Source organism: Gambusia affinis, linkage group LG04 (assembly GCF_019740435.1).
Source record: "Gambusia affinis linkage group LG04, SWU_Gaff_1.0, whole genome shotgun sequence".
Classification (NCBI taxonomy): Eukaryota; Metazoa; Chordata; class Actinopteri; order Cyprinodontiformes; family Poeciliidae; genus Gambusia; species Gambusia affinis.
Window position 1 is genome coordinate 11,338,749 of NC_057871.1, and position 13,036 is coordinate 11,351,784.

General features: G+C 39.2%; 1 protein-coding gene across 1 annotated transcript; it reads left to right on the forward strand.

The window, feature by feature from the left end:
* Positions 1-8,857: 8,857 nt before the first annotated feature.
* s1pr5b (sphingosine-1-phosphate receptor 5b) lies at positions 8,858-12,755 on the forward strand. The gene is made up of 2 exons (XM_044115174.1): positions 8,858-8,957; positions 9,969-12,755. The coding sequence occupies exon 2, from the start codon at positions 10,176-10,178 to the stop codon at positions 11,394-11,396; it is 1,221 nt and encodes a 406-aa protein (XP_043971109.1). The 5' UTR covers positions 8,858-8,957; positions 9,969-10,175; the 3' UTR covers positions 11,397-12,755.
* The last annotated feature ends 281 nt before the right edge of the window (positions 12,756-13,036 follow it).

Here is a 13,036-nt window from a genome sequence, read left to right on the forward strand (position 1 = left end):
GAGCTTCTCTCCCACCTTTGTCTCCATGAACAGCAATCCTCTGGGTGGTGTTTTTGCTGGAGCAAAGTGAAAGAACTTATGCTAAACAAGCACTGACCCAAGCTTAGCACTTGAACCACTTTGGTGGGAAAATATCAATACAGAAGAGATGGTTTGTTACTGACTCCAATTTGTTAAAATTGAAAATGTTGAGAAATTATCTTAGTATGACATTAATCAGTGTTAAATTTGCATTGCCATTGAGTAAAGAGCAAAACTCCTTTTAGTTTTGAGTTGGCTTCTCTGTATTTCTGCTGAACTTGTTAAGCCTGGTGATCCACAGGGCTGCAGATGGAATCTGGTATGAAAGGGGCTCAGCTTTGATGGTTCTGTGACAGAGGAATGATGGGAGTTCAAGACAAACAACCGCAGTCAGATAAGTTCTCATCAGCAGCTCTAATGTCGTTTATGTTCTTGCTCATATAATAGAAAACTAAAGAATTAATTTTCTCTGAAATGAACAATCTATTTTTAATAACCTATTTTGTTATGAAAACCCAAATGTTCCAGTTGGAAAAATCCACCAGTATTTTCGGTTTGAGCTTTTTGTTCAGGTCAAACTTCCACTGGATGAATCAAATATTTAACTTTGGGTTTGGCAGTTTCATCAAAGTTATTATTCTTTCCCCCAGAGATATGCAGGTGTGTGTATGTTTGTGTGTATTCTTGTGTGAAAGTGTGAGAATATGCAAAGTCTAGCTGACAAAAGCTATACAGATGCACATTAGCCCTCGGCAGGCAGATCTCATTGGGTGCCAGGAGTTACTTCTGGCTCTGCAGGAATGAACACATCATCTTGATGGTTGTGTGATATGGTTACAGCCCCGTGGAGCCGAGAGGAGTGTCAGTGTCACGCTTTAAACCCAGAATGTTCTCAAACCTGGATCTCATTAGGCCATGCCAATCCTGAACACATCCAGACGGCAGACACAGACCCCCTGATGGATCGGCACACACAGAGAAAAATATTTCATCAACGATCGAGTAAAACAGCCATGGAGTTGAAAATAGAAACCACTGAATAAATGTTGGATTTGGGTTCAAGTGTCTGCTTTCAGAGGGAAAAAAAGAGATTCCAATAAAAACAGATCCAAATGCTTGCATGTTGGTCCTGACACACACTGGAGCAATCTCTTACTTCTCTTTTCTCCAAGGAGCTATCTAGTCTTATCACTCTAATTGGAGAAATAGCTGACCATTTCCTGGGCTTCATGACTCATTGCTCTCCTCTGCATCTTTGAGAACACATCCAGCTGTTTCACAAAGCAAGACCAGATCACTTTTAGCCACTTTCCAGAATAGACTCCCGCTCACTCTCATCTTTGAACTCATTCCCAAACTCATCCATCCTTCTGAGGCCAATACAGTTTTGAAGCAAAGAAAAGCAGCTCTTTATGAATTACCCTATCTTGGCCACCAAACCACTGCACGTTGGCTGGAAAACCCAAATAAACAATACGTTGATGAGTGGGATAGTCTTTCTTAGGTCATGCAAAGAAACTGTCAAGTAATTGGAGGAAATATTCCGGTGTGTATGAGAAGGTCTGAGGAGAGACATTTAAAAGGCGCCACCAGAGTAGGAGGATTGAGAAGAATCTTTTAATGTTTATGGCAACCCGCTCTGTACAACATTGAACTAATAAACTGATCTGTGACATCATCTTTAATCCATGTACTGATGTATGATTATCTTAATTATTCCAGACATTAAGGCTGCTGTTCGTGTGCTGATGTAAGACATTTTAGTTTGGACAACTCACATCCCGGCTACTCAATTTGGGTTTGTGTTTCTCACTTTTACATACATTGAACAGAGTGACATTGAATGCTGCATTTGTATTGGCTAACTTAAAGAAATAGAAATAGAATTAGCCATATGGGATTGTGCTCACTGGGTCATGGTTGAGGTTGTTTCTTGTGACCCAAATCTTATAGTCACATGTAAGCTGCAAAGTAATGTGGAAGCAGACTTGTTGTAAAATGTAAAATCTAATAACAACTTCAGCCAGGGATTTCTCAGGAAGACGAGGGAATATGATTAGTGTGACTCAGGAGACATTTCTGAGGATGTAAGATAGTTAGAGTATTATTTGTAATACACAGATTAATGGCACAGGGGGGTTGGGTCCTGAAATGGCAAAATCAGATGTTGAACAGCCAGGTGCAGAGGCGTTTAAGTCCTTAGTCTCTGTCATGAGACAGTTCTGTCATAATCTCTCAAAGACAAGCCGCTTTCCTGTGGTTCATTCATAAGTCACTAGTAAAGCTGGTGCTCAAACAAGAGCCTTCAGAAATCAAACTGGTTTACCCACCCTTGCCACCTCAGTACTTTCACTAAGCACAAAAGCATATTGAAGTGGTGTCTTCATCCTGCCAGGAAGTGTTGTGTTACTTCTTGGCTGGTTAAGAGATCTCCTGATGATGTTTGACAAGGGGATGCAGTCACAGGTAACAGTTAATTGATTTGCCACGTTTTTCCTTTGCACACAAGCTGATCTCCAGATTGTTTTTGGGAGCCAGAGCAGATAAGCTGACTGTGATGATATAAATGAATGTAGATCTCCAGGCCACTGTAGAAGTGGTTTGAACCAGGAAGAGACTTAAGGATTTTGAATTTGAACATTTGAGTATAGCCACAGGATCAGTAAGGAGCAAGGTATTGCTATACTTCTGAGTATTCCTCTAGGAGGCGTCGTCCTGTTTGTCATAAACTCCGAAAGTAACAACAGGATTATTTGCACATGAGCAAGAAGTTCTCCAGAAACAGCCGTGGGTGCGGCTGTTTCTAGAGGAGATCATAGATTACAAAAGTAAAAAAAAAAAAAAGTTCCAATCAGGGAACATGGCAACACAACATTACAAGCCCACCTGACAGACAAGATAAGAGTGAAGCTGGTCCATACCATATGCAAAAGAAAATATCACAAACCACTGACATAAGAACATGTACAAATGATAAGACAACAATTGACAAGTACACCTGAAGAAGATTTGAATATTGTGAAAAGGTCCATTCTTTTAATGTTCCTCATTTTAAAAAGTACAACTTGTGTACTACGTAGATCTATTACACATAGAGTGAAATCTTTTGCGCCTTTTATTTCTTGAGATTTGATGAAAATCTCAGAAAGTTTTTGTCAACATTCATTTGATGACCATTAAGGCTTGGAAATACTTCTGCCTGAGTAGAAATATATCTCTGTGACAGGAAGTACAGATATTTTTTGTGTTAACTACATTACTTGGTTCCAAAGTGTTATTTTCAGGAGGTATTTTAAGTCAGTCACATTTTTACTTCCTTCATTGAACCAATTACTTCCTTTTAAATCTAATAAGTTTTTAGACTCTGCCGCTGTTTCTGACTGGCAATCTCCGTTCACATTGTGTGCAACAACCTCACAAAGATGGAGATGTGTACAACCAGCTGAAGAAGGGAGAAGATGAACACACCCACTTCCTGACAGGGTTAACACCACAATCTGTGTCAAAGAATGCTGTTCATCAAGACAGTGGTGGTGATGACAAGCTGAACTTTATTCAAACTTTTTGAGACAGTTAAACCACTGACATCCACTCACCAATAAACACCACCATCTCTCAGGTGGTAACAATCTGCTAGTTTGTAAATTGTTTACAGCACTCAAAAGAGAACAAGAAGAAGTAAAGATTTGAGTGGGTTCTATTTATTTACCTAAAAAAAATCAATGTAATCTCTTTGACCTTGATGTCCCTGAGAGAAAAAATATTGAATTAAGAAGGAAAACTGTTGGCCAAACACTCTATTGCTTTAAAGTGTTTGCAGATAAAAGTGGTCAGGCATGGGAAGGCAGGTAGATCAATTTTTTTGAGAGTGGTCATATTTACACGAGGATCCAACGTGGATTTTGTAAGTTTAGACCAGCAGCGAGCTTCTGTAAATTAAAGTAGGTTTTCCAGGTTAGTTGTTTTAAAGTGGTGAGAACTAGAAAGTGATTTTATGAACCTACAGATCATCAAAAGAAGCTTGAGGAGTTTTCGAGACATAGAACTGAAACAGTATGCATCTAAGAGGCTTGATTGCTGCATCCAAAAATGCAGCTGGGAGAGTTTCTGTTCCTCTTGTCCTCTGAGGGTAAATATGTGAAGAGATGATGATCTGCATCTGGAGCAACCTCTCCCGAGGAGGCAATCAGCTTCACAAGAATTATAGACACAAAACCTCAGATAGCCAAACCATGATCAGAGGGAATATCCATATCTTTTCTGATTTTCCTTTAACCTACAGTTTCCTACACAGAATGAGTGTTCAGGATAGATCAACACATATTAGTTTTTACTTTGGGCATCTTTGTTTAGGGCTGTCCAGAAACATAGCTGTAAACTACAGTCTCAAGAGTGCAGTCTGCAGCTGTTCTGCATCTACGCAAGTACAAAGAAGAGGATGAGAAGCAATTAAAAGCTGAGAGGAATGTTTTCTTATCATCACAGACATGGTCTAGACGTTCTGATTTGAGGCCCTTATCGGGGGAGTAAGCCTGAGGACTGACTGGTGATAGATTGCAGGGGGTCCACAGTGATCTGGTCTCAGAGAAACGTTTGGAGAACTTGGCAAACAAAGACCCCTTAGATGATATTTCAAGGTTCTGTGTTTATGTATCTCCCTCTTAGGTGTTCAAATCGCTAATGAATGTCTGACAGGCTGAAGCTGTGACATCTGGAGTATTTTAAACTGTGAGTGCTCTGAGGGGAAGTACTGGTCTGGTTCAAGTGAGAGCCAAACAACTCCTTAAAAAGTAAAGACAACAAAATAATGCCATAACGTATATGTTCTCATTTTAATTAGGAAGTTTGATTGGGACGTTTTTAGTAGTTTTATAATGGACACCTACTTTTGAGAGACATGTCTTGACCAAGCAGATCTTAATAATTCATAGATTTTTTTGAGGGTTAAATGGGTCACATGTACAGCTGGAACAGTTTGGCAAGTGCTATCACTACCTTGTTAGGATCATACAAGAACAGGGATTCTGGACCCCAAAATAAACTTCTGTTAACCACAATCACATATAGTGTGTCACAAATAGTCCAACAAGGTCACCATTACATCTGCGCCCAAGAGGAACCAGCTAAGCTGAAAGCAGCTATAGTATTACAGCAGAGTGTGTGTGTGGCCATAAACATATGCTAGTTGGAGACCCATGTTTTCCATCTTCAGTGTTGACCTACATCGACTTGCGAAAGTATTTACACTCTGAAATTTTTCGCATTACAACCATAAGCTGCAGCGTTACATTGAAACCCGCACATAAACTAACATGCCTTCTTGAAAAAAATGCTTTGCACAGAAATAACATGATGGTGGCAACATCATGCTGTAGGGATGCTTCTCCTCCTCAAGAGAGAAGTTGATTATTTAAACTTAAGACCGGAATGGACTTCAGACTGGAGTCCAGGTTCACTTTTCAATACTAAAATAGCAGCCAAGGCTAAAAGTTAATTGCTTATATCGAAGAATCTATTTCAGAATCTTTTACAAGACTTCAGAGTAGCTAACACTCTTCAACCAATCTGACTTTGAACTATTTTTCATAGAAAAATGGACTGTCGTGTGAAAATCAGAGATGAACTCCAACAATAAATGCTGCTTTTATTGCGGGGAAAGGTAGTTGGATAAAATGTTCATTTAGAGGGCTTAAATACAAATACACACCACATTTTTTTATTTCTAAAATGTTTTGAAAGCCATTTTTCCTTTTCCTCCATTTTACAACTAAGCCCAACTTCTCATAAAATCCAGGTAAAATAGATTGAAGTTTGTGATTGTGATTCCAAGAAATATGATAAAGGTCACGGTGCATAAATACGTCTGCAAGGATCATTACAAAGATGAGTCAGAAAGCTGATAATAATCTGCGATCTAAGAGGGGGTGGGGGGGTAGTTAGAAAAAGAAAAGAAGATTCCAACACAAATTGGCCTAAAATGATCAGAGATCAAAAAGGACATAATTTTTTGTTGTTGTTGCTGTTGTTCATGCTAAAAGAATCCTATCTGCCCGTTAGATTACTGATCTCTATTCTCAGATTTCCGTTTCTTCACTTCAGACTCTGATGTGAGGCCACTGCTTTTGTCACAACAGGATACTAGTCTCTAATGACTATTTCTAAGAATCTCCTCCTACATGCACTCTGACATACATAGCTGAAAAATAGACATAAATGGCCTCGAAAATACCCAGAAAGACAACAAACAGTTTCTGAAACAAGAAATTAATTGAAAAAGCAGTAGTATGTCTTTAGTGATTATTTGAAGTCATTCTTGATTATGTTGAGTTACCATTTTATTGTTAGCCCCTGGCATAAAAATTGAGAAAACAGACCAACAGCATTTCTGGACCTCTACAGTACTTGACAGTGAGTTAGAGCTAAGTGTTTGTTCTGATATCCATTCATTCATTGTCTATAATCGCTTGTCGTGGCGGGCTGGTGCCCATTTCCAGCTGCTGTTAGGCAAGACGCAGGGGACACCATGGACAGGTCACCAGTTGTGGTGCAAAAGTTTTGCATTCAGTATTGAAGAAGTGAAGAAGTGAAAAAGTGTTACTGTTCCTCCCGAGCCAGCTCCAATCCAATTCATCTCCATTTCCCCAATTTAGCTATTTTTTGGAACCATCTCAGGAGTGATACAAGTCAAACTTAGCCAGGTATCACGCACGGCGATTTGATTGGGAGCAGGTTGCATTCACTGACAGGCCCATGGATTTAAATGAACCAGGGAATAGTGAGCCTTAACAATGGATAAGCGGCTTCTGACCTTTTCATAAGGGGTAGATAACTTTGAGCGAGTGTGATTTAATAAAGGCACAATGTATGCTCAGAGCAGCAAAGAGAAAGTTGCTAAGGTATCAGTTTAATTTGTGTGGTGAACTTTGAGAGTGTTTTAAATTCATGTTTTTTGAGTAATGTGTGACTTTGTGGGTGTGTTCAGAACACTTTAAAAAGACTATGAACTGCTTAAAGTACATGAGAATCTGATGTAGAGTTTATTTCAGCAAGCAATGAAGCTCAGGACTCAGAAAAATAGCTTCAACCATCTTTATTAAAAGGTTGTCCATGTCCCCAGTCCGTCATAGAGCAACACAGACACACAGAACGTGTTCTGCTTATTCTTTAAATACTTGTCTGCATTAAGTTTTCTGCTGATGTATTTACGGACTGTGGTGTCAGTAATGTCAAAGCAGTCCACATATTTTATCAGCCCAGAAAGCAGCCACTTGACTCTGTCATGATGCTGGCTGTGGGTGAAAAGCATGGGAGATATTGAAATTCAGAGAAGGTGTGACCATAATACAAAACAATGAAAATCCTTTGTTTAGGTACAGTTCAGACTCAAAGAAGACAGATGATCCCTCCGTTGAAACTAGGTAAAATCCTAACAAACCAGTTCAGGAGAAGGAAACCACTGTTTTAATAAGGCATTGCTGCGGTGTAATGTGTCAGAAAAGCATCCGGATTTCAGAGCAGGATTTCCATCTGAGAAAACATTCAGCGCAAGGAAAGTTGTTTAAGTCACAGCTGTTTCACATTTATGTATTTATATACAGGATCATGTTGAATGATGAGGGCAGCATGTGTATCCTAAGGAACCTGAGTTTAGAAATCTGAAGCAAGTTACAAAAGAAACTTTTTTGGCTTCTCCAGCTTTACTGTCACCTTTCCCCTGCTTTACTTTATCCTGATGAATCTTGTTCAGGGCTGACAGGTAAAGTTTCACAGGTGAACCAAGGAGGCGTGTCAAAACATGTCAAAATCTTGCTGACGGGTTGTGGGAATTTGGATTTCAAAATGGCCAACAATTGCTGCCAACAAATTAATGTTTCTTATTTAAGCTTGTATGCAATAAATGTAAAAAGGAAGAAGAAAATTTTGCTTTTAATAGAGAGGGTTGCTGAGCCGTTTCTGTTTTTAAACTTGCTCTTCCAGCTTCAATAAAAATCTGTTCCTTTTGAAAAACACTGGAAAAAATACATACTTGATTATGTGTTATCCAAGTATAAATAGCTGTCAGTTTTATCTCTGATTTTAGATCTTCATATGGACAAATCTTCATCTGTGCTATTTAATAAGTATGGTTTAGACAAAAACTGTGAAAGGCTGTGTGGGACCATAAAATTTAATTTGATTCATGGAAGCCTTTCCCCTAACATCAAGCACCATTTGTCAACAATGTGCTTGATATTGACTTCTTCCATGCTCAGACATTTATTATAGATATTACAGAACCATTGACAAAGTTGACAAAGCAAAGCAATAAATACCATTCTGACAGCATAAGGTGTTTTAACCGAAAGAACAGAGATAAGTTGTATCACTTGAACACAAAAAACATTTGAAAACCTGACTTGTGCAACAATTTCATTCTATAGGTTCTGGAGCCGCTCGGTTCTCTTTGAGTTCACTCTGGATTTAAAATGAGGGAAGCTTTAATTTCTTCTGCTAGGATGGGCTCTTATCTCGAGAGGAAGTCTCACTTGATATGAAGACGTCTGCGAGTCAGTGTTGCCTTTTATCATCTGTTCCTGTTTGGCAGCAGGTGAGTAATATCTTTTCAGCTTTCACATCGTGTATATAGGTCACACACCTACAAGCTCTGCATTAAGAAGTTCAGAAAAATAAGTGGCATCAAAATCTAAGGAAGCAAAAGCTGCTTGTGAAGTGCAATATAATGCAATACTGAATGAGTGCTAGTTTAAAAGAACCTAAGGGGGACGGACTGTTTGTGTTGAGACCAACCCCCAGAGCCGTTGCATGTTTCAACTGAAGACTACACTCCCTCTCCCTTGTCAGTTTGACGGTGACTAACTTACCGCACATGTTTGGAATCTCTTGAGTGCATTTTCAGATGAATGGCAGGATAACCTCAGCACGACATTGCTTCCCAGGTAATATTTACTGCAAAGCTTTTGCAGTTGGATTAAATATGCTAAAGACTTTATCATCAAAAACCTTTACTTGAGATATTCTTGTTATAGATGCATATTGTTTATAGAATGAGTTAAGTAGAAGAAAACTATGGTTATCCTGTGAGCATAAGTTTTAGTATGAGCATAAAGAAATGTATTGTAATACTTTTGCATGTGAAGGTAACATCTATTTCACTAGAGGAAGGCAATACCAGGGCAAAGTTGGGTCAATTGAAACCTGAATACTACATTTTAGTTATGCTATAACGCAAAAGGTCAAAAGCCATCATTATATATTTTCAGTGCTATAAAGGCTTTAGATACACATTCATTTTTTAGAATTATTTTAGGTACACAAACAAAATATTTAATGATTAAATGTAAATCTGAAAATCTAGTCTCTGTTGACTTGGATTTTTTTTTTTTTTTTACAATCAATGGCAAATTTACAGTATTTTTTCCAGCACACTGCAGGCTAAAGTAGTCAGATTGAAAAATAGGATATGAACTTTTAATAAAAACCAAGAGAAATACAACCATGATTACAAACAATCATTAAACTCCTTTTAAACGAAGTTGAAATATTTTTAGAAATCATTTCTCTTAAAAGCTTATTTTTGTGTCATACTTTTGTTTCTCCGCAACACCTGAGCCAGCTGCAAATGTTATAGATCACATGTTGAAGTGGTTGCTGTCTCACAGTTTTACTGGGGCACACAAACCTCAACTCTAACTGAAATGATTATAGCAATAGTTGTACATCATCGTTTTATCTTTTAATATGAAAATACACCTTACTAATCCAATTAGAATGCATATCTTGTCTGCCTATGAATTAATATGCAATGTAATTTAGTGTTTTGCTTAGGGTGACATATTTACATGTTCCTCTTTTTTTTCAAAATGCATGTATCTTTGACTCAGCTTTGTAAACCTTCATGAGTTAATGATTTAGTGCAACTACATTGAATTTCATTTTTGTTTCCATAGTAATTGGAGCCTACAGCCAACCAGAGCTCAAGAGCACCGTCTGGTGGCAATAAAGAAAACATCTGCATCGTTTTCATCAAACTTCTCCATTTACTGAAGGCTCTTCCTGTTATTTTGATGTTTCCTGCTCTTGCTGTCAGCTGCAAGTCAACGAAATGACTTCATAATCCCAGCTGCAGGAAGAGAAGGTAAAAAGCAGCATTCCACATGGGTGCGTCATGTTCTGACCCTGCAGGGACTAACCCCTCCACAATGATGGCCTCCACCTCCTCACCTTCCTCTCCTGCCAGATACTTTGAGTTCTTCTGGGATTACCACAATAAGTCTGTCATTTGTAAGCATTACAACTACACTGGCAAGCTCAAGAATCGTGAGGATCTGAAACCTGAGAGCATTATATTCCTGGTGGTGTGTCTCCTCATCATCCTGGAGAATGCAGTGGTGCTCATTGCCATTTGGAAGAACAAGAAGTTTCACCTGCCCATGTATTACCTGCTGGGAAACTTGACTCTGTCAGACCTGCTGGCGGGTGTCACCTACATGGCCAATATCCTGATGTCAGGACACAATACTTTGAAACTGACACCGTTGCTATGGTTCCTCAGGGAAGGAGGGGTCTTCATCACTCTGGCTGCGTCCATCATTAGCCTGCTGGCCATTGCAATTGAACGTCACGTCACAATGGTGACAATGCGTCCATACCACGGTGCAAAACGGGGTCGGATGATTGCACTGATTGGTGGAAGTTGGGCCCTGTCAGCATTCCTGGGGGTTCTCCCTATTTTGGGATGGAACTGCATAAACAGATTGGACCAATGTTCAACAGTGCTCCCACTTTACGCCAAAAGCTACATCCTTTTTAGTGTGTCTGTGTTCAGCACGGTGCTTTTGTCCATCGTGGTCCTCTATGCTCGGGTTTTCCGCATTGTCCGCACCAACACGAGGCGGCAGCGGCTGAGCCTGAAAACCAGCATGAGAAACAGCCTCGCCAGGGTGACGCAGAAGTACATTGCCCTCCTCAAGACTGTCACCATTGTGGTGGGGGTCTTCATTGCTTGTTGGCTGCCCCTCTTCATCCTCCTTCTCTTGGACTTTTTCTGCCCCACAGGCCAGTGCCAGATGCTCAAAAAGGCAGACTACTTCTTGGGAGTAGCCATCCTCAATTCTTTCCTCAACCCAATCATCTATACTTTGACCAGCAAGGACATGAGGAGAGCCATTCTGAGGCTACTCTGTCAGTCGTGTTTGATGACCAAAGATGGACAGGTCAAGAAGATTGGGATGCCATTTATAGAGTGCAGTTTCAGTAAAACTGAGGTGCCTTCTCAAAAACTGGACCATGGACTGGATACAACCATTTCTTCGGGGAATGCAATAACCTCTCCATCCACCATTAAATCTCTTTATCCTAAACTTTTTAAGTCATAAAATTTGAAACTCTAGGATGCAGAGTCCAAAAGACTGTGAAAGAACCCTGCAGTACACAAAGAAAATATTCCAATAATGGAATATTCAGAATATTCAGAAAGAGATCTGTGGGGTAAACCTGAAAACTGAACAGTTGGAATGAACTACAAATGGAAGCACAAAAAGAAGACATTAAGACTTTATCCTCCAAGCAAAATTTAGCGTAAGAGACTGAAAAGACATTTCCTTCTGTCTAAGCAATGTTAAAGTGTGGTTGAAGGTGGATTGAGTAAATTAAATTAACTAACTTTATAAACCATGCTAAATATGTCCATGGATAAAGTTCTTGGAGTTTAACATCTCCTCTTTCACTAATAAAACTGGGTTTGGTCAAATTGATAGCCTACACATACCAAAGATTATAAAACAGTTATAAAGTAAAACTGGTATTATTTTCTGTATTTGAATTCTTAAGGACTTTTTAAGACAGCACTTGCAGTCTGTGATGCCTGCTTTTGCTGATGCTTGGCTTTCTGCTGGTTCGGAAACCCAAGGCGCACCAATATTTTTCAGATAAGATTCTTTTGCAAACACTTGCCTGTCTGTAAAGAGTTAAGAGAAGTCTGAGAGATAACAGGAAAGGGGTATCTCACTTCTCAGCTACACAGCCCCACAATGCAGTGGAGAACATTGTGGTCTTATTGAGGGATGAGAGGTGCAAACCAAATCCCCCACACAACGTTTTGAGATGACTGAGTGCTAAAGTTTGACGGAGAAATAGTTGGTCTTTGGGTAGGTGTGCTATTCTTGTAAAATGTCACTCAGTCACCCACAGGTCAACTGCTATACTGAAAGAAAAAGAGAAATGAGCATGGCAAAATGTCAATGTACCTGTGCTATGACTAGTGTGCCCTTGTAAAATTATTATTGCTTTTTTCTGTTGCAACATGCTGACAGTTTAACCATGACTGAACCTGAATCAGCTGGCTGGTGAGTGAGCGCATCATGATCTGTAAATGTTTTTGGTTTTTTTAATCAGGTGCATCAGAACTTTTTCTTGACAAAAGTGTGTGCTCGTTTAATTATTTAGGTTGTGGATGTATTCACTCTCAGATCCCTTATTTTACTGTTCACCTGGAATATTTCTGCTTCTAATGTGAGGCACGCATTTTTAGAATAAAACCAGGCTGAGAACCACTTTTGTAGCGGGAATGATGAATGTTATTTTTTATTCTGAGATCTGTGTGGTGGACTTTCTGGGTTTCAGAACCTGTTTTTGTAACATCTGTAATATAAATTATACCTTTTTTGTAACAGTCTAAATCCAACATAACCTTTCTTTTCATAAAAGAAATCATAATAAAAATACATTTAAGTGATTCCAAAGAGTTTGTGATTTATTTTCATTCTCTGTTACAGATCTAAATGAGGCTGGGTGTATTTTGTCTTGAGCGACTGAAGTTGTAAGTACCACAGGAAGTCAGCCCCCCGTCTCACATCTGTTGATGACATTAGGCAGCACACATTAAGGTCTGCTGGTCTCAGACTGGCTTGAACACAAAACAACACTCCTCTTATGAAACAATGAACACGCACCCTTTGTTATTCTGCTTTTTCTTGAAGAAACATAGGTAAAATTTACTATCACCATACATTGATGT

Excerpts from the sequence above, each read along its gene's own strand:
- s1pr5b (XM_044115174.1), top strand. The coding sequence starts at position 10,176 with ATGGGTGCGTCATGTTCTGACCCTGCAGGGACTAACCCCTCCACAATG.